General features: G+C 42.2%; 1 protein-coding gene across 8 annotated transcripts in view; it reads right to left on the bottom strand.

The window, feature by feature from the left end:
• Positions 1 to 21,199, bottom strand: part of HHAT (hedgehog acyltransferase) — a 340,331-nt gene that overhangs the window by 205,343 nt on the left and 113,789 nt on the right. For all 8 annotated transcript variants that reach the window (XR_005361890.1, XR_005361891.1, XM_038542061.1 and 5 more), the window contains one exon: positions 11,066 to 11,216. Coding sequence is in view for 6 of the 8 variants with exons in the window: in XM_038542061.1 (XP_038397989.1) it covers positions 11,066 to 11,216 (151 nt within the window). In the remaining 2 variants the exon portion in view is untranslated. The remainder of the gene's footprint in view (positions 1 to 11,065; positions 11,217 to 21,199) is intronic.

Here is a 21,199-nt window from a genome sequence, read left to right as displayed (position 1 = left end):
TCATTTGGGGAATATAAATAATAGTGAAAGGGAATATAGGGGAAGGGAGAAGAAATGTGTGGGAAATATCAGAAAGGGAGACAGAACATAAAGACTCCTAACTCTGGGAAACAAACTGGGGGTGGTGGAAGGGGAGGAGGGCGGGGGGTGAGGGTGAGTGGGTGACAGGCACTGAGGGGGACACTTGACGGGATGAGCACTGGGTGTTATTCTGTATGTTGGTAAATTGAACACCAATAAAAATTATTTTATAAAAAGAAGGAAGGAAGGAAGGAAGGAAGGAAGGAAGGAAGGAAGGAAGGAAGGAAGGAAGGAAGGAAGGAAGGAAGGAAGGAAGGAAAGAAAGAAAGAAAGAAAGAAAGAAAGAAAGAAAGAAAGAAAGAAAGAAAGAAAGAAAGAAAGAAGAAAGAAAAGAAAGAAAAGAAAAGAAAGAAAGAAAAGAAAAGAAAAGAAAAGAAAAGAAAAGAAAAGAAAAGAAAAGAAAGAAAAGAAAAGAAGTAACATTTATTTCATGCATTACAGGGATAGTGCGTACACTGCATCCGTGACATGATGTATAGGAAAATGCCTAGGAGGATACTTAGCATTATGTGGCCATTTCCATAGTCCTCTTGCTCCACTCCTTGCCCATTCCTCTGACAGTTTAGGGACTTTATCACAGACACTTTTGTGTTGCCCAAAGAGTGTCTGGTTCATAGGAGATATTATAATAAGTGAAGAAATGAGCCTAACGTGATGCCAACTCCTTCAGAACATCTTGCTTGATGAGCCCAGCTGGAGGTATCTCCCTGCCTCTGAACTCACCGCACTCTTACTATCTAAATTAGTCATTTGAGCCTCATCATATTCCACCACATATCTGATGTGTTAAGCACATGTCTCCTAGGGGCAAAGGAAACTAACATTTTTTTCTATTCCTCTGTTCTTCACACCCGGGATAAGATGGGAGCAATGATATGTGCTGCCTCTACAGAGAAGAATCCTGCATGGGTAAGAGCATGTGTTATCAGCTACTTAACAGTAATATTTTGTCATATAATCAGTAACAATGTATGGTATGTATGAGTGAGGCATATGTGACAGTGGTCCTACCACAGGCATCATTATAGCCATTGTTGAATTTTATGCTCATTCATTTTCTCACCGTTCACTCCACATACACTGAATGCCTATTAACTGCTCAGTATTGTGACAGGCATGAACAAGGTAACAGGAACGGTGCAAGCCCTGTCTTCAAGGGGCTCAGAGCCCAGTAAAAGAAAGAGGCAAGTTGACAAGAGATGACAATGCCACTTCGTACATGCCATGGTAATAGTGAAAAGTAGAGGGCACGGTGGAAGCATGGCAGGAGGATACCTAACTCAACCTTACAGAGCCAGGGCAGGCGCCCCAAGAAAGATGCTGTGTGAGGTGAGACTAGGAAACGTAGAGGTAGAACAATCAGAGCATGCGTGGAAGAGGAGCACAAGTGAAGAAGCAGCTGACGTCCTTGGAGGACAGCAAACAGTCCGCAAGGGCTAGAACATTGCTTGGAGGAAGGGAATGTAAGAGGCAAGGGTTTTCTTACCTCTCACACTGAAACCCCTCACATGTGTCTCCCAGCCCCTTTACTCCACTGAAACAAGCACTCTTTTTAATGTCAGTAATAACTTCCGGTTGACCAAACCGAAAAGCATTTTCCAGTCTTCCCCTCCCTTTAGCTCCCAGAAGCATTGGACTCTCTCTGGTGACCAGTTTATCCTTTCCTGAAATACTCTCTTTATTCTTCTTTTTAAAATATACTCCTGGGGCGCCTGGGTGGCTCAGTTGGTTAAGCCTCTGACTCTTGATTTTGGCTCAGGTCTTGATCTCAGGGTCATGAGATCAAACCCCACATGGAGCTCCATGGTTAGCAGAGAGTCTGCTTAAAAGTTTCTCCCCCGAATCCCACTCTTCCCCTGCTTGAGCACACACATTCTCTCTCTCTCTCTCTCTCTCTCTCTCTCTCTAAAATGAATAAGTAAATAAAATCCTTTTAAAAAATACAGAGAATGACATGAGAGACACCTAACTCTGGGAAATGAACAAAGGGTAGTAGAAAGGGAGGTGGGCAGGGGGTTGAAGTGACTGGGTGATGGGCACTGAGGGGGGCACTTGATGGGATGAGCACTGGGTGTTATGCTATATGTTAGCAAATTGAACTCCAACAAAAAGAAATTTAAAAAAAATACAGAGAATGAAAGAAAGTAGCAGGGACCAGATCAGGGAGGGCCTTAAAGGCTAGGTCAAGATTTCTGGCCTCTGTCAGAAAGCCAACAATAGCAGTCACAAATGCTTCTTGAAGTGTGGTCTGTGGACTACAGAATCATGTTAGCTGCTGAATAAAATTCAGATTAGTGAACCCTATCCCAAACTACTCAGTCACAATCTAGATGTGGGTTCATAGTTTGCCATTTAACAACATTCAAAGATGATTCCATTACACGCTAATTGAGTCCTATTCTTCAGGCCAGTTGTAATAATAATATGGAATCTGACCATGGTTTAGACCAACTTTCCTAGGAAATATGCACTGAGAATGGCAATCTGGGATACCAGGAGCATCCTTCACTCAAGGCAACAGAAGCAAGGGCCTCCCTTCCTCTCATGTGATAAGTAAAGTAGCTGGTCCTGCTCCTCCTAATCCTGGGCCAAATTGACTCCCATGGCCAGGGCTACAGACATTATATAGTATGAAACAGAGAGAGACAAAGACAGAGCAGAGAGGGCAGCCCAGGTGGCTCAGCGGTATAGCGCCTGCCTTCAGTCCAGGGCATGATCCCCAAGATCCAGGATCGACTCCCATGTCAGGCTCCCAGCATGGAGCCTGCTTCTCCCTCTGCCTGTGTCTCTCCCTGCCTGCCTGCCTCTCTCTCTCTCTCTGAATAAATAAAATCTTTACTAAAAAAAAAAAAAAAAAGACAGAACAGAGAGGAGAAGCAGTAAATGGGAAGTTCCAGGATGAAAATCTGTGGGTTCAGTTTTTCAGAATCACCTTGGGCATAGTTTTCCCATTCCAGGTGACACCTACCTAACCCTGTTACTTTCTTCAGAGGACTCTGAATGCGAGCCTTATTGTTTCTTTTTGCACAAGCACCACTGACTGTTCATGGTTGGGGGTTCACTCCTTCCCAGCCCACTGAGAACAGAGAATAATCTCTGCCTTTTCCCCGTCCCTAAAACAATGAAGGTCCTTTAAATTTTACCTCGTTGCTTTTGTGATGGTGGTAGTGGTGGTTGATTGGTTGGCTTTTAGCCTCTAACAAAAAAAATAAAACTGTTTTCTTTACTCATCCCCTTCTTTTTTTCACGAGACCCCATAAAGTAACACAAATTCCCTCTGGGATTCTAATGGTAAGTCATTCAATACAAAAAAAGATTAAAATATTCACACTGTAAAGAAACATGCTGGAATGCATGCTGTCACAAGGTGGATCCAGAAAAAGCCTCAGGTACCACATAGGAAATAGATAATATGGCAAAAGATGGCATTTGATATCACCATAAATGCAGTTAGGATGGCAACTTAACCACTGGAAATAAGTTAGACCTACACTTCACATGTAAGTCAATTTTTAAATTGAACTTCAATAAAAACAAAAACTAAATAAATAGGGGGAAAAAGTAAGTCCATTTTTATCTTTTCCTCAAGGATATGAGGGCACAGGGGATCATTCATCTTTGACTCAGGAAATACCTGTTTGTTGAGTGCCTACTATGTGCCAGGCACTATGTTAGATGACGTGGAGTCTGCGATAAGCAGGCTTTTGAGATTCTAAGAGAAATCATTTTAGTAGCTTGTGAATCCCCAAAGGAGGAATTCCTGCCTTACATAAAAATAAATAAATTTCAAATGGACTTCCTCAGCTCATCACCAAAGTCAGAAACTATGCAGAGAAAGATCTAACTGCATACAAATATAAAACTGATACATCAAAATATCTAGAAGCATTTAAGAGTAAAAGCAGGCTGCACTTTGGTTTTAATCCTCCGATCTGAGGTGGAGCAAAAAGCAACACTAGTATGCTGAAGGGAAGGTGTAAATTAGAAATTAATAGTGCTGAGGTCCTGGATGCTTAAAGACTGACAGATGTGGGGCAATTCTCCATTCTTATTGGCAAATGGGATCTGACCCAGCCTAACATGAGATCCAGAAACAGAGGAGGAGGAGGACAGCCATCAAGGAGGGCCAGCAGCCAAGCTCCACATAGAAGGAGACACTGGCAAGAGAAATGGAGCCAAGTTTCTATGTCAGCACCAGGTGAACCCCCCTCCCATCTCCACTCAAGCAGCTGTTTCTGGATTGTTGTTTATAACGTAAGAGATGTTAACAGGAGAGCGGACCCTCCACTACTCCAGAGCACTCAGTGACTCAGGGTCAAATGCCCTCCCGTTCTCCTCACCCCTTGGTACATGGAGGCCAAACCACTGCCTGGCTCCACCCTCCCTGCACCATCTCCCTTCCTAGGGGGTCGTCCATCAGTGATCATCATTCTCAGATACCCCCAAGTCTCAGATCCTGTCACACAAGCCTCATGCTCCAGACCCTGGAAGAGAAATTCATTACAGGTCCGTTTAGCTGGAGAGACAGGCGAAGGTAGTGATTACGAGCACTTGGGTTCAAACCCCAGCTCTACCACTTACTAGCTGCTGTGTGATTTAAGGAGAGTTACTCAACCTCTCTGTGTCTCAGTTTCACCATTTATAACGTGGGGATACTGGTAGCTACATAGAGTTTTGGGAGGATTAAATAAATATATAAAAGCACTTAGAAGTATGCCTGGCTCGATATGTTTGCCGCTTGCAGATGTCAGGGCTGCTGTTACTACCATCACTATTATTAGTCTTACTATTACTCATTGTGAGAACAGGTTCCAGAAAGGCTTCACCCCCAGTCCTACCCCCAGGTTCTCATCTCCCACCCAAGTGATTAGGATCTCTACTTTTCAGGCCTGCCTCAGAAAACTCCTGTCCTCAAAGACAAACAGCTGTCAAACTCCTCTCTCGTGTCAGAGTCTGGATGGAATCTCTTTTCTTCCTTGTACTTTGCCACTTTCTCCTCCATCCGCTCTCGGGGATGTGGCATGATGTCTGATATGATAATGAGAGTAATTAAGCTAAAAAGGTGTGCACCCTTCATTCCTTTCAAGGAAGATTCGCTCGCAAGAAACCTGCAAGCCAACACAAAACCTCAGCACACCGACTATTGAGACTTACTGAGAAACACACGGAGACAAAGGAGGCAGAGCACCAGCAGTGGTCACGGCAGGGACCGTCCCCAGCAACCACACGACAGTGCGCGCTACAGGGAGGACCTGCGCGGCTCCCGAATCAAAACGTCTGAAAAGTTTGCTCTAATGACTGGGTGGTCAAGAAAAGTGACCATTCCTCCCTGTGGCATAGACTTCCTGAGAACCCACTAAATGCTGGAGGGTGCTGGGGACACGGGGCTAGCCAAGGGCGAGGTCTGATCACTGCCCTCCAAGAGCTTACGGGATGCTGGGGTGTGAGCAAGTAGAGGCCTCCGGTGCAGTGTGACTCAGAGCGTCAGCTCCCAGAGTTGGGCACTGGAACATCGCCATTTTCCAGAGAAGGAAACTGAGGCACAGAGAAGTCACTGGATGATAAGTAGTAGAGCCAGGATTCAAACCCCATGCAGACAGGCTCCAGATCTGGACTCTCGAAGGCTGTGCTCCAGTCACAGGTGACCAGCCGAAGAGTCATCCATTAGAAGACACCCCAGTGTTTCTTCTTTTTTTTTTTTTTATAGATATTATTTTTATTTATATTCATGAGAGACAACCAGAGAGAGGCAGAGACACAGGCTCCCCATAAGGAGCCTGATGTGGGACTTGATCCCAGGACCCTGGGATCATGACCTGAGCCAAAGGCAGGCGCTCAACCACTGAGCCACCCAGGTGTCCCCACGGTGTTTCTTGTGCCAGACTTCTGCTTATTCTAAAAGCCTCCAGGCTGAGAGTTTGCCCAGTAATACATGCACTGAAAACACCCTCCACACAGGGAGGAAATGGAGAGGAGAGCAGGGTATCTATCTTTGAAGTCAAAATAAATCCAGGAACCAAAATGTAATAATGGTTCATAAAATTTGCTTCAACTTGGTATTTCCTTTTCACTCTGATTTATGGATGTCTGTGTGTGGAGGAAAAGGTAAAGGGATTTTGAAACACAACTGTCAGAAGAAGGAAGATATGTTTTCTGCGTCTGTTGAGATAGGATAAGACAAAGATAAAATATGAGGTGATTCCAGTAGCTGGAAACCAACTAGTAGAAGATCTCCCCCTAAAGGTGAGGGAGAGGTCAAATCGGTGCAGATTACGGGGACCCTGTGCTTTACTTTTGAAATCTGTGCCTTCCACATACTGCCACCTATTCTGCTACCTTCCACCTCCTTCCGCCGCCCGTGCTCTCAGGCCTGTCTTTTCTGGGAAATTAAAAAGCGACCGGTGTAAAGTCCATTTGCACATCTGTAATTCTGATTATCGGCTAATATCTTGGTGTCTCCCATGTGCCTGCCCTGTGTTCCTGCATTAGCAGTGGTCTCACTGAACCCTCACAACAACCCAGGGAGGCAAGTCCTATGATGAGCTTTATTTTAAATAAATAAAGTCAGAAAACGAAGGCATTAGGAAGTTAAGTGACTTTTTACCCAATTACATGGGTAGTGAGGGAGACGGTACTCTACCACCAGGGACTGGTGGTCACCCCCATCCAGTGTGGCTGAGGCTCACCTAAAGACAGAACCGGAAGAGAATATAGACATCATCTAATGATAAGAGTCCTTTTTTTTTTTTTTTTCATTCAACAGTAGAGAGAACTGAGGCACAAACAACTGGATCGAGCTCTCTCCACAGCCTTTATCTCTGAGCTGTCACATCTCAGGCTCAGAGCTGGACTGAAGCCTTTCCCCGACCAGTCCCATCACTCCCCAGCCTGGCCCATCCACAGGCTGATTTCTCAGTTACCTCTGGGTTTTGCTAGGTTTTCAAGTGCAAAACAACGAAGAAGCTATCCCTTTCCAAGGACCTACTAAACACCAGGCTCAGTCAACCCTCACATGGCCCCTATGCAGCAAGTACTATTATCTCCATTTTAGAAATGAAAAGCTTAGCCCAGAGCATTTTAATTATTTGCCCAAGTCACACAACTAGTAAGTAGCAAGCTCCTGGTTATTAGCAGGCTGGTAGGCATGGTGTGTACTTCACCAGCTCCGTGCTTGCCATCCTGTCCTACAACCCGAGGTCAGACATGATTCAAAAGCAGGACTAAATGTAAAGCTAGCAGTCTGTAGAGCTAGTTTTCACCATCTACCACATGCCTGGACCAACTCTCCATCTAGGAACCTAAATTCTTCTATTGACCTAAAAGTTCATGCAATCAATTCCCCACTGAAAGAAGGGGCTCAGGCTCCTCCCCAGCCCCAGCCCCAACATGTCCCCACACATTAAGGTCTAGCAGTGCCCAAATCTCTCGGGGTTAAGCTGTGATGCATGAGTTTGCCTATGAAGACCTGAGAGCATCATAATTCAAGAAAGGCAGAGGGCAAGCTGTGCGAGATTCCTGAGATAATTGAAATTGACCCATAACTCACCAGCCGCCATGGGAAATTCTATCACTTTGCACACTTTGCTTCCATAGCTAAAAATCAAATCAGGGGAACATGATCAGACTCCTAATTTGAAACCTCAGACATGCAATGTCATCTTTAATGACTCCCGGCAAAAGATGCTCATTACAGATCTCAGCCTACCTAAATTAAAACATGAAACCTAAAAATTAAGCAGAAAATTCTCAATTTCCCAGGTCTGTAAGGCCACAGAGAAATCACACAAGGGGGAATACACATACTCCTTGGGGTTTTGTTATGCCTGCAAGTATCTGAACAGGAATTATATGAAAGAAAAGAGCTAGAAGGGAAAAATAAATAAGCAAACATTGGCTCCTAACTCTCAGGTCAGGGCTGTCTGGGTGAACAGCAATTTTTCATGACCAATTGGAACTAGCATGTCAAGGAACATTATCTCTTTGCTGATGGCCAATTTCATCTGTTCTATGATGTAGAGCTCAGCTTTCTCCGATACAGCGGGCTGCTGGCTTCAAGTCTTCTCTCACTATTAAGTGGACTGAAATATGGTGCAATCAGTCAGCATGGTGTTCAGGTGTGTAAGCTGCTTTTAAAATGGGAGGCTAAAAATTCATCTCTCATCATTGGCTCTACAACTCATTCAGTGTGGACTTTCTAGAAGGTCAGGTAACCACAAGACAATCTGCAAAGACTGTTTTTAAATTGCTTCCCTCCACTGCCCATCCACTCTTCCCTTTGTGCCACCGTGTGAATGGCTGCCACTGCCCAGAATAATCTGCATGGCCAGCTTTCACAGTTACTCCTGACTCAGTTTTTCCCAGACCTACATCCAGGAACAGAAAGCAATTCCCTATCTGCCTCAAGGCCTCAATAGATGGCCCAGAAATATTAATGTAAAGCTAGATGTAAACAGAAACTAGAAATTAAAAACTTTATTTTCCCTCAATGTGCATTTTATAGATAAAAGTTAGAGTGAGGACCAGGGCCACTGTAGGGTTAGGCTACCAGCCCCTGAACACCACATGGTAAACTTCCTCTGATGGGCAGAGGAATATCCATAAATGGTGTAAAAAAGAAGCTATAATTTTTATTGGGTTTTTTTTTTCAATTCAAAACTACTTCTTCTGAGCCTTAAATTGTTCACTATAGCACAGAGTTGACCTCCTTTCCTAAATTCAACTACTAAATGTGGAATGGTCATTGTGCGTAAAGAACAAAGACCAAGGCGTTTCTAAGTACAACTGGCAATCTAGAAAACCCTTCATCAAACTGAAAAATACTAAGGGGAAAATCTAGACCCATGTATAGGCTTAAAATTTAAAAAGCCAGGATAAGGGATGCCTGGGTGACTCAGCAGTTTAGCACCTGCCTTTGGCCAAGCATGTGATCCTGGAGTCCGGGAATCAAGCCCACATCGGGCTCCCTGCATGGAACCTGCTTCTCCCTCTGCCTGTGTCTCTGCCTCTCTCTCTGTGTCTCTCATGAATAAATAAATAAAATATTTTTTAATTAAAAATTAAATTAAAAGCCAGGATAAAAGTCCAGGTCACTCCCAGGAAAGATCATGTTTGTTATTCCATCACAAGCTCTTGTAAACACTTCTGCCTAAGACCACATCACTCTCAGGGCTCACCCCAGAGCTTCCACCTCACAGCAACTTTTATTACTCTCTCACCCACATCTGTCTTAAAACTTTGACTGGGAGGGATGGTGGAGTGTTTCGACAACCTGGAGTCTACACGATTTGAGGTTAGTTCTAATGGAAAATGACAAAGGTCTTGGCAAATATGCTCTCTCTGCCTTTATTGTAGAGAGACAACAGAGGGTATTAGACAAAAAAGTAATTAATTAAAATAATAAAGGACAAGAAGACAACTACTCTGAATGTGAAATACAGTCAACAGTCTAAACTGCCTCTTGTGACAATCAATGGGTTGAGATCTATGGACAAGGAGCCTGGAGCTAACATGCCTGCCCAGGAGTCATGGTTTTCATTACACCAACCAATCCTGGAGAAGCCCTTTAGAATATGCTTCCCAAGAAATGCATTAGGGCAAGCATTCACAAAGAGACCGAGAAACCATGCTAAGGGCACACCAGTCACTGGTAACGTGACCCTAAATCATGCTGGGTCCCGACCCATTTGTTCAGTGAATTAATTTTATCAGTAGGTCAAAAGTTAACAGAGCCTCCCAAAGAGGCTCACCTTTCAACCAAGAACCACTCTGTGTCCCCGTGGCTTGAGAGAACCCCTTTGGTAGCATTCTCTGACCCTGCCAATAAAACTGGGCAACCCTTGATATTTGATGAGGTAATTAAGGACAAATCAAAGCAATTATTTAACATTACTTGCAATAACCATAGGAAATCTCTAATCCTAAGAAGCAAACTGAACCAATAATAAAATGCATTTACAGAGGCTTAAAAAAACTCAGCATCTACAATCACTTACTATGGTGAATGAGCCAGACAAGCAACTCTGAGCAGGGCCAAAGCCAGGGTGGGGGAAATGGAGATGCCTAAAAAGTGCTGACCCTATGATGGTGCAGGTCCCCAGTCTCAGCTTCCTACATTAAATTTGAAATCGCAAAGCAAGCCCTGTCACTTGTTACATACAGGAAGTGATAAGAAACACACAACAGTAGGCAAGCCCATCTGGAGGGCAACAATCAGAAACAGCAGGGGGGCTGAGGGATCTTTCAGGACAAAAGCTTCAGGTTGACCCTACCTTTCTGGGGCAAAATCAAGAAGAGTGAGAAAACTCAGAAAATGCATCTGTCTATCCATGTGCACCAAGCAGAGGAATAACACAAGGATAAAAGCAAACATTTGTGGCAAATTGAACTCCAATTAAAAAAAATTTTTTAAAAGCTAACATTTGTAAATATCTACCATGTGCCAAATGCCTTAAATACATTAGCTTATCTGATATTCAAAACAACTCTTGACTATGGGTATTATCACCCTATTATTATTGTCATTTAAGAGAGAAGAAAACTGAAACTTAGAGAAATTTAGTAAATTGTCCCAGGTCTGAGAGCTAGTAAATGCCAACTGTGACCTATGCTATTATCCTAATTCTATTGTTTTTAATTGACAGTTTCACATACACAGAGTCATTTTCACAAAAAACAGGGAGCAATAAAATAATATATTGCAGCATGTCCCAAGTTAGTAAGAAACCACTTAAACATAACCCTTTGTGCATCTGTACATAGCCTGGAGAGAATTTTCTTATCTCACATATCTTCATAGCCTGACAGTATTTTTGAGCAGTTCAGAAAGCACAGATTGTCATCGTATTAGATGAAGAAACCCAAATGCCAAATGCGTCTTGAGTGGGGGACAGAGAAAGGACAGCGGCCCAAACTCTTTGAAGTCTGCCAAGCCACGGCTCTTCCCACTGGACATCCCCAGAGGGCTTTCATAAACCAAATTACTGACCTCCACATGCCTGTGAAACTGAACATGGTGCTCACACAGCGAGGGAGGGGTGGCGGCGTGAGTCCATCCAGGCGCATGAGCAGAGCTGGGACACCAAAGAGCACCAAGTACTTCAGGTAGAAAAAGAGCACGTGGGCCAATGCCAGTCCTCCTGAAAGACAGAGGGAGCCATCAGACACAGAGATAAGCAATGGAGCAATCTCCTGGGAAAGATGTAACATATCTGAAAATATACCACCTGCTCCCACTTTTCCACCCTTCCTGTTTCTTCCCCTTACCTCACACATTACAAAAAGTTTCCCTCATTGGTTTTGAGCAATAAGAATTTTGGATTAGCAAATATTGACATCTCCTTCATTATTGTGATAGACAATAGGACATCTTAGCAGTCATGCTTTTATAGATACCACACCTAAAAGTGTTTTACATATATATTTATACATTTAAATTAGGTATATATAAAATGGATTTAGAAAATATTAGAAAGGGAAAATCCTCCCCCAAATCCTTCTAAAACTTCATGAGTTCACACACACTTTTAGGGTGTTCACACCCCATTTTAGGCTGGCTAAAATCAAAACGTCAGACCAACAAGGGTTAATGAAAATGTGGAGAAATTGGAACTGTCATACACAGCTGGCAAGAATGTGAAATGCTGCAGTCACTTTGGAAAACAGCTTGACATTTCCTGAAATGACTAAACAAAGTTACCATAGGACCCAGCAATTCTACTTTTGGCATATACTCAAGAAAAATGAGAACAGATACCCACACAGAAACTTATACCCAAATTTTGTAGTGGCATTATCAACAACAGCCAAAAGATGGAGACAACCCAAATATCCATCAATAGATGAATAAACAAAATGTGGCATTTCTATACAGTGGAATACTATGCTGCCATGAAAAGGAATGAAATACTGACCTGCTACAATGTGGATGAAACTTGAAACATCATGCTAAGTGAAGTACACCAATCATGAAAGACCACATATTATATTCCATTCATATGAAAATCCAGAATAAGGTAACAAAGACAGAAATAAAAAATTGATTAGTGGGTTCCTAGCACTGGAGAAGTAGAGGGTGAAATTATGGCGGAGATGGTAGCTAAAGTGTAGGGTGATGAAAATACTATAAAATTGGCAGTGGTAATAGTTGAAAGTATCTGTGAATATACTAAAAGCCATTGAATTGTATACTTCAAGTGGGTGAATTATATGGGAGGTGAACTATATCACAACAAAGCTGTTAATAAAAACAAAAAACAAACTAAAAACTTCATGAGAGCCCCAAGCTACAATGGCCTCTTGGCCTGAACTGTGCCTTTCCAGGATAAGAACAGAAGATGTGGACACTAGGCAAGATGTGAGGTCTGAGACAGGCCTCTGACTGTCCCCACTGAGAATGCCCTGCTTCTGCAGCTAGGGATCAGGGTGCTCTACCAACTGCCTTCTCTCCTTGGGCTTCCTGGCTGGTCACTTTGACCCCTGCACCCTGTGCCCAATGGGGCACCAGAGACCTGGGCCAGATATTGGCCCATTCAACACTGGCTTCAGCAGGCAGGTGAGGAGGTGTGGTGAGTTTGCCAGAGCAGTATTCACAAGGAGAAGTCGAGGACAAAGTATGTGTGAAAGCCCTTGAGAAGATGACCAGTAACCACATGCTGTCCAACCTCAAGAGCCTTTTCCAGTCTGTTGGAAATACTGCAGGACAGGTTGGAGCAGCTGAGCAGGTTATCTATGGGATGTTCAAAAGGAAATAACTAAGCCTTAAGAAGTACTAGGGGAAAATAGTAATGTCCGGCCCTTGCCATATTATACAAGGATCTTGGAAAGGACATCACTACAATGGAGAGTGTAGCTGTAAATAGTAACTCTGCGCCAGAAGACACACAGAGCCATTTTTCTGAATATATAGTTTGGGTAAAGGCAAATGGTGGTTCAAATTTGAAAGCCGCATGTCCTACAAGGAAAACAACCCAGGAATCGCTGGGTCTCAATCCCAGTCAGGAGGGGTCAAACTGATTCCTCAGACTTATGGAAATTAGATTACAATCACATGTATTGAAACGGCTAGGTATAAAATTGTAGCATTCTTAGATGACAGTAGTCAATAAAAAAAGCTGATATATGTGTGTGTGTGTGTGTGTGTATAAGAATATATATACATGAATGTGTAAGAGTATATATGTATATAAGTGTATGTATGTATATACACATTCATCAAGAAGTGGGATATACATGCTAGCAATACCATCTAAAAAGTATTTCGGGGACATATAATCACACTGAATGGTGAAGAAATCCATCCCACTGGCCAAGATGGCAATGGGGGTGGGGCAGGACTCCCATTGTTTCAAAGTGAACCACCAGACTTTGGCCAGAAAAATCCCAGAGCTAGTAGAAGCAGGACAGAAGTAAGGATGCCTGATTAAAGGGCACAAAGCTTCCAGGGCTAAAAATGACCAGCCTGAAGAGTGAAGGTATCAGAGAACCCAGGGAAAATCATTCAAGGTTAAGGCTACCTGGAGCTCTTTTACATATGAAGCATCAGAGACTTCCTTTCGCTGTTAACAGGATGCAAAATCAGGGAGAATGAGCTGCTTCCTTCTCAAATACTGCCTTTAATGTGACACTATTTTTATACAGTTATCACAGAGGAGGCATATAAATTAAAATCTATAAGACTTTTAAACTGGTCTATTTCACTTAAATATTTTAGAATTTCAATTCTAGTATTCTATCATCTATATTATGCATCAGGAAATAGCATCAACACCTCTATTACACATTACCTTACAGGTGTTTTTGTCCTTGTGTGTATTTTCTACCAGATTACAGGATGCTCAAAGCCCTTGCCCACATGGCTGAACAACAGGACTTTCAACAGTAGGTGCCCAATAAAGAAGAGTGAATGTTGCTAATGGTGGGAAGTTCTTCCCAGGGATAAACACGAGGGTCTGAATTGTATTAGATCCTATTAAATTGTTAGATCTGCTACAGACTTGAACGACTTAGCATCTGCCTAATTAAAAGTCTTCATGAACCCAGGATAGATCAGAATTTGCCAAAAATTGGGGAGAGTTTGCCAAGGATTTGCCAGAGTTTGCCAAGGACTGGGGAGAGTTTGCTACAGGATGGAAAGAGGCCCCTTGACTCTATTGGCCAGCTGCAGAACTACCATCTTTGTATAGTTGAGCTCTGCCCTTAAGATTCCCATAGTTAGTATAAGACACTGATACCAGTTTCACTCTGTTTCCAGAAGCATGTTGTCTCTGCACTGTTACCTGTCCCCACCAGCTTGTGTGCCCTGACTCGCTGCTACACTCCCATCTCCAGCCTAGGCTGGGCTCTTGCTTCTGTCCATGGCTTAACTTCATCTCAGAACCTTTTCTGCTCCAAGGAAAAGGACTCCAGCCACTTTTACCTCGTCTATACCTAACCTACTCTAGATTTTGCTTATATGCCCTGTGACTAAGTCTGTTCAGATTCAGGAAGCCTAGACATTTTATAGAAGTTTCTTCTCAGAGCACCTGGGTGGTGCTGTTGGTTAAGCATCTGATTCTTGGTTTCAGCCCAGGTCACTATCTCAGAGTCATGAGACTGAGCCCCATATAGGACTCCAGGCTCAGAGGGGAGTTTGCTTCAGATTTTCTCTCTCCCTCACTGCTGTGCCCATGTGGGTTTTTTTTTCTCTCTCTCTCTCAAATAAATAACTAAATCTTTATGAAAAGTTTCTTCTTTTGGGGCACCTGGGTGGCTCAGCCAATTAAACATCTGCCTTCAGCTCAGGTCATGATCCCAGGATTCTGGGTTCCAACCTCACATCGGGCTTCTTGCTTATCAGGGAGCCTGCTTCTTCCTCTCCCTCTGTTCTTCCCTGCCCTTGCTCATGCTCTTGCAAATAAATAAAATATTTTTTTTAAATTTCTTGTCATAAGTTCTTTATAAGAATGTTTCATGCCTATAGTTAACAATAGTACTGTACATTTAAAAAATTTGTTAATAGAACTCATAATAAGTCTTCTACCAATAGTTGTTTTTTAAAGAATCTTTCCTATATAAGATCTAGGATAAGAAACAGAGATATAAAAATTAATCACGAAGAACTGAACAGACCAATTACCAGCAAAGAAATTGAATCAGTGATTTAAAAACTCCCAACAAATAAAAGCCCAGGACCAGACAGCTTCACAGGCAAATTCCACCAAACATTTAAAGAAGATTTAATACCTATTTTTTTCAAACTATTCCCCCAAAATAGAAAAAACTTTCAAATGCATTCAATGAGACAAGCATGACCCTGATACCAAAACCAGATAAAGACACCACAAAAAAACAAACAAACAAAAGAACTGCAGGCCAGTATCTCCAATGAACACATAAGCAAAAATCCTCAACAAAATACTAGCAAACCAAATCCAACAGTATATTTAAAAAATCATTCACCATGATCAAGTGGGATTTATTGCTAGGTTGCAAAAATGGTTCAATATTTGCAAATCAATAGGATATACCACATCAATAAGAGAAAGGATAAGAACCATATGATGATTTCAATAGACGAAGAAAAAGCATTTGACAAAATATAACATCTATTCATGATAAAAATCCTCAACAAAGTAGGTTTAGAAGGAATATACTTCATTGTAATAAAGGCTATTTATGAAAAACCCACAGCTAATATCATCCTTAATGGGGAAAAACTAAGAGCTTTACCACTAAGGTCAAGAACAAGACAAGGATGTCCACTCTTGCTGCTTCTATTCAACACAGTACAGGAAGTCCTTGTTGCGGCAACCAAATGACAAAAGAAAAGGCATCCAAATCAACAAGGAAGAAGTCAAAATTTCACTATTTGCAGATGACATGATACACTATATAGAAACTCTGAAAGATTCCATTGAAAAACAAAATAAACAAATTCAGGAAAGTCCCAGAATTAAAAAAAAAATCCACATATGGGAATATATGGAATCTGTCGCATTTCTATACACCAATATGAGGCAGCACAAAGAGAATTAAGAAAACAATCCCATTTATAATCACACCAAAAACAATAAGATACCTAGGAATAAATTTAACCAAAGAAGTGAAGACCTGTACTCTGAAAACACTGATGAAAGAAATTGAAGTTGACACAAAGAAATGGAAAGACATTCCATGTTCATGGGTCAGAAGAACAAATATTGTTAAAATGTCTATACTCTCCAAAGCAATGTACAGATTTACTGCAATCACTATCAAAATACCAACAAGCATTTTTCACAGAGCTAGAACCAACAATCCTAAAATTAATGTGGAAACACAAAGGATTCCAAATAGCCAAAGTAATCTTAAAAAAGAAAAGCAAAGCTGGAAGCATCACAATTCTTGACTTCAAGTTATATTACAAAGCTGTAGCAATCAAAACAGTATAGTACTGGTACAAACGTAGACACATTGGTCAGTGGAACAAAACACAAAATTCAGAAGCGAACCCACAATTAATATGGTCAATTAATCTTCAACAAAGCAAAAATGGAAAAAAGAATGTCTCTTCAACAAATGTGCTGGGAAAATTGGACTTTGTTACACCATACACAAAATAAGTTCAAAATGAGAGTGCCTGGGGCACCCAGGTGGCTCAGCAGTTGACATCTGCCTTTGGCTCAGGTCATCATCTTGGGGTCCTGGGATGGAGTCCCACATTGGGCTCCCTGCGAGGAGCCTGCTTCTACCTCTGTCTATGTCGCTGCCCCTCTCTGTGTCTCATGAATAGACAAATAAAATCTTTAAAAAAAATGAGGGTGCCTGAGTGGCTCAGCAAGTCAGTTAAACATCTTAGTTTTGATGTCAGCTCAGGTCTTGATCTCAGTGTCATGAGTTCAACCCCCACAGTGGGCTCCACACTGGGCATGAAGCCGAATGAATGCAAGAATGCTCAAAATGGATTAAACACTTAAATGTAAGACATGAAACCATAGAAATCCTAGAACACAGGCAGTAACGTCTTTGACATTGCCTATAGCAACTTCTTTCTAGATAGGTCCCCTGAGGAAACCATTGGCACTATACCAAAATAAAATGTCTCTGCACAACAAAGTAAACAATCAACAAAATAAAAGGCAAACTACTGAATGGGAGAAAATATTTGTAAGTGACATAACCAATAAAGGGGTAGTACACAAAATATATAAAGAACTTCTAAGACTCAACACCCATAAAACAAATAATCCAATTAAAAAATAGGCAGAAGACAACATATACATTTCTCCAAAGACACCCAGATGGCCAACAGATACATGAGAAGATGCTCATCATCACTTACCATCAGAGAAATGCAAATCAAAACTACCATGAGCTATCACCTCACACCTGTCAAAAGGTTAAAATCAACAAAATAAAAAACAACAAGTGTTGACCAGGATGTGGAGAAAAGGGAGCCATCCTTCTATGTTGGTAGGAATGCAAACTAGAGCAGCCACTCTGGAAAACAGTATGCAAGTCCTTCAAAAGGTTAAAAATAGAAATACTCTATGAGCCAGCAATTGTACTACTAGGTATTTACCTAGAGAATATAAAAATACTCATTCAAAGGGATATATGCACCCCTATGTTTATAGCAGTAATATCTACAGTAACTGTAGAAGCAGCCCAAGTGTCCACTGAGTGATGGATATAGATGTGGTGTATATATCCATACACACACAATGGAATATTACTTAGCCATAAAAAGCCATAAAAAGACTTTGCCATCTGCAAAGACATTGATGGAGCTAGAGAATATAATGCTAAGTAGATAATCAAGCAGAGAAAGATATATTATATGATTTCACTCATATGTGGAATTTGAGAAACAAAACAAATGAGCAAAGGGAAAAGACAGAAACCAAGAAACAGACTCTTAACTTAGAGAACAAACTGATGGTTACCAGAAGGGAGGTGGGTGAGGGGTATGGGGAATAGGTGATGGGGACTAAGTGCATTTAGTCCCCTATGATGAGCACCTGTGATGAGCACCAGGTGATATATGGAAGTGCTGAATTACTAAACTGTATACCCGAAACTAATACATTTTGTGTTAACTACCTGGAATTAAAATTAAAACTTAAAAAAAGATTAATCAAGAAGAACACAGAGTAGGAACCACAACACAAGGTAGAAGCGGTGCCATGACACACTTGGAGATTTTCCCTGCAGCTAGGGGTACAGCTCACGTGCTGAGAAGGTTAACACCAGTGGTCAGAGTTACCATGATGGTCAGTTTCCTGCAGAGACACTGAAGAAAAAGTGGCTATTGCTTTACAGTAGTTATGTAAGTAAGATTCTGTGTCAGGGGGAGGACATGGATCAGGACCAGAAAACGAAGTGAGTAAATTGACAGGGGAAGTGAGTGAAAGAATGAGCAGAACCAAGGAATTGCTGCCAGGAGCTCCAGAAGGACAAGCACTTGAGTCAAGAAGGGAAGGATGGAATTCTGGTGAGAGGGGCCAGCCACAGCTCCTGGAAAGCTTGTCCAGCCTGAAGAGGCCGACGAGGTCAAAAGAAGTCAATCATTTCTAGTCACTGAGTTCTAGGAATAAACGACTACAGCAAATGCTCCAGTTTCAACCTAAATCTAAGGATTTTGAGGTTGAACCTACGTCTGTACCAGGTAGAAGCCAGGGTCCCCACCTGCTGGACTCTGCAGGAAAAATGACATGCTAAAGGAGAAACTAGTTGGAACCCAGTAGGTCATTCACACTCATCCAGTGCACCATCCCAAGTTGAATCTCCAACTGAGATTGAGCCGCATACCTGTCCGTTACTTATCTGGGTGGTTTGTATCACAAGACTCTCTACTGATACTAGAGTAATTACATGCTCTAAACAACTGGTTGTATGTGCTGATGACAAGGCCACCCATAGCCAGCAGTTGATTCTTCAGGACTCAAAAATGAGGGTGGTCCCAGGGATCCAGGCTGCCTCTGCCCATAAACAGTTCCCAGTGGAAGGTTTAAAGGCTGTTTCTAAGAAGTAAAGAGTATCCAGTGCAAGGACACCAAACCAAAGAGTGAGGGGTAGACAAAAAGGAAAAGGAGACAAAGGGGCAATGAGTTGGAGAGGCTACAGAAGCAATAATCCGAGGGTCCAGACTCCCCAAACTGGAGATGAGCAAAGGGGGTGGATAGTACACAAAGCAAGAACAGACACAGTCGGTTCAAGAGTGATATCAGGGATATAAGATTCTGGCTGCCTGACCTCTTTCTGAGTGATGGCACAGGAGAGGACAAAGAGGCCAGGCTGCAGTCCTCAGGTGGGTCTCCATTTCAGGAGAGGGAGCAGCCAAACAGCCAAACAAGGGGATGTCAACTGGTCCCCTCTGATGCGAGGTGTCAGAACTTCACCCTTTCTGCACACTTCACGATCGTGAGGCTGGGGATCTACAACACCCTTCATACGTGCTTCTCAAAGAGTTCTAGCTCAGCTCCCATGGATCTTCTTAACCACCACTGAAAACAACAGTCACAAGCATAGTACAAGTATAAAACACGTGAGAGCAAAAATCACCAAACTCGGGATAGTGGTTCCTATTGAGGGGGAGTGTGGGAAATGTAAATGGGATGGGTAACCGAGGAGGATTCAACGATGTCAATAATATTTTATTTTTTTAAACTAAGTGATGTGGGGCACCTGGGTGGCTCAGTCAGTTAAGCATCTGCCTTTAGCTTAGGTCATGATCCCAGGGTCCTGGGAGGAGCCCCGCCCTCAGGCCCTCTGCTCAGAGGGGGTTTGCTTCCCCCTCTCCTTTGCCCCTCTCCCCGCCCATGGATGCTCTCAAGGATGTGATCTCTCTCTTAAATAAGTAAATTAAATCTTTAAAAAAATAAACTAAGTGATGGATAACCACATGTTCACTATATTCTCTTCTAACTTTCAAAACATCCTGTGTGTGTGTGTGTGTGTGTGTGTGCGCGCGTGTGTGTGTGTGTGTGTAAAATACAGTCTCAACTGCCAGGGCAAGTTCACCAACAAACTAGCTTCTGAGAGTGCACTAGGGCATAGTAACAGCAGTTACCGACCACTAAGCACCTACTATGTCCATATGCTAGCAGTTTGTGACATCCGTCCTCATTCTCAGAACATACTTTTCTGTGGATATTCTTACCACCCACATTGCACAGATAGGACCCTGGGCACACAAAGGGGACAGAACTTACCTAAGAGCACACATTAATAAGTAGCAGAGTCAAGACCTGAATTTGGGTCTGCTGCCTCAATGCATTGTATTTATTAGATTTGCATTCTCTCAGAGCAGACTCGATGGAAGAGAGTTTGTGTGAGGCAGACCAGATGGCAAGACAACGAGGGGGCTGTTAGAGGCAGTCGAAGGAGATATTCCCAGCAGGAAAAAACTGCAAAGAAGAGCTCTGAAGATCCTCAGAAAAGCCAGCCTCAGGGAGCACACTGAAAAGCAAAGGTGTCCAAGAAACAAATACACAGGGCAGTCCACTGTGGTAAGCAACTCCAGATTCACAGATTTGAAAATTCTGACGCTCTTAGCATCAAAACGAGTAGTTATTAACTCAGAAACCCGAAGAAGAGTTTACCTCCCCAAATGCTTAATCTTTGAACATATTGGAAAACCTAGTTTGGAAAGCTCTCTTCTTATTAGGTTTAAATCTAGTTTAAAGTCTTCAAAAAAAAAAAAAGATATGTTTCTGGAGAGGGGAACAGAATATTAAATTCTATTTGCCCATCCTCTTCAATTATGAATTGTTAAATCTCAGGGGGAAAAGCTGTAAATCACAATAAATCACACTTAAGATCAAAATAATTGTCCAGCAAAAATACTGAATACCTCACAAAACAAAGTAAATCAAGGTGTTCCAGGAGCATTTTCATATGGCAAAATAAATTTTAAATCTCTTTTTTAAAAACTGACTATAGCAAAATAAAATTTTTTAAAAACTGACTATAGCAGCATAACAGAACAGGCCCTTCTCCATTCCCAAACTGTGAGGGAAGAAAACCCCATACAACGGGATCTGCAGAGGGCCAGATGACCTGAAAATTCTATAAAACAAATTTTCTGGTAAAGACCAGATGTAGATTGATGTTTCACTATGACTCACTTTGCCCAGCAGAAGTGCTCTGTAAAATCTACATG

Source organism: Canis lupus, chromosome 7, assembly GCF_011100685.1.
Source record: "Canis lupus familiaris isolate Mischka breed German Shepherd chromosome 7, alternate assembly UU_Cfam_GSD_1.0, whole genome shotgun sequence".
NCBI lineage: Eukaryota > Metazoa > Chordata > Mammalia > Carnivora > Canidae > Canis > Canis lupus.
The sequence above is the reverse complement of the archived record's forward strand: the minus strand, read 5'-3'. Positions and strand labels throughout refer to the sequence as shown.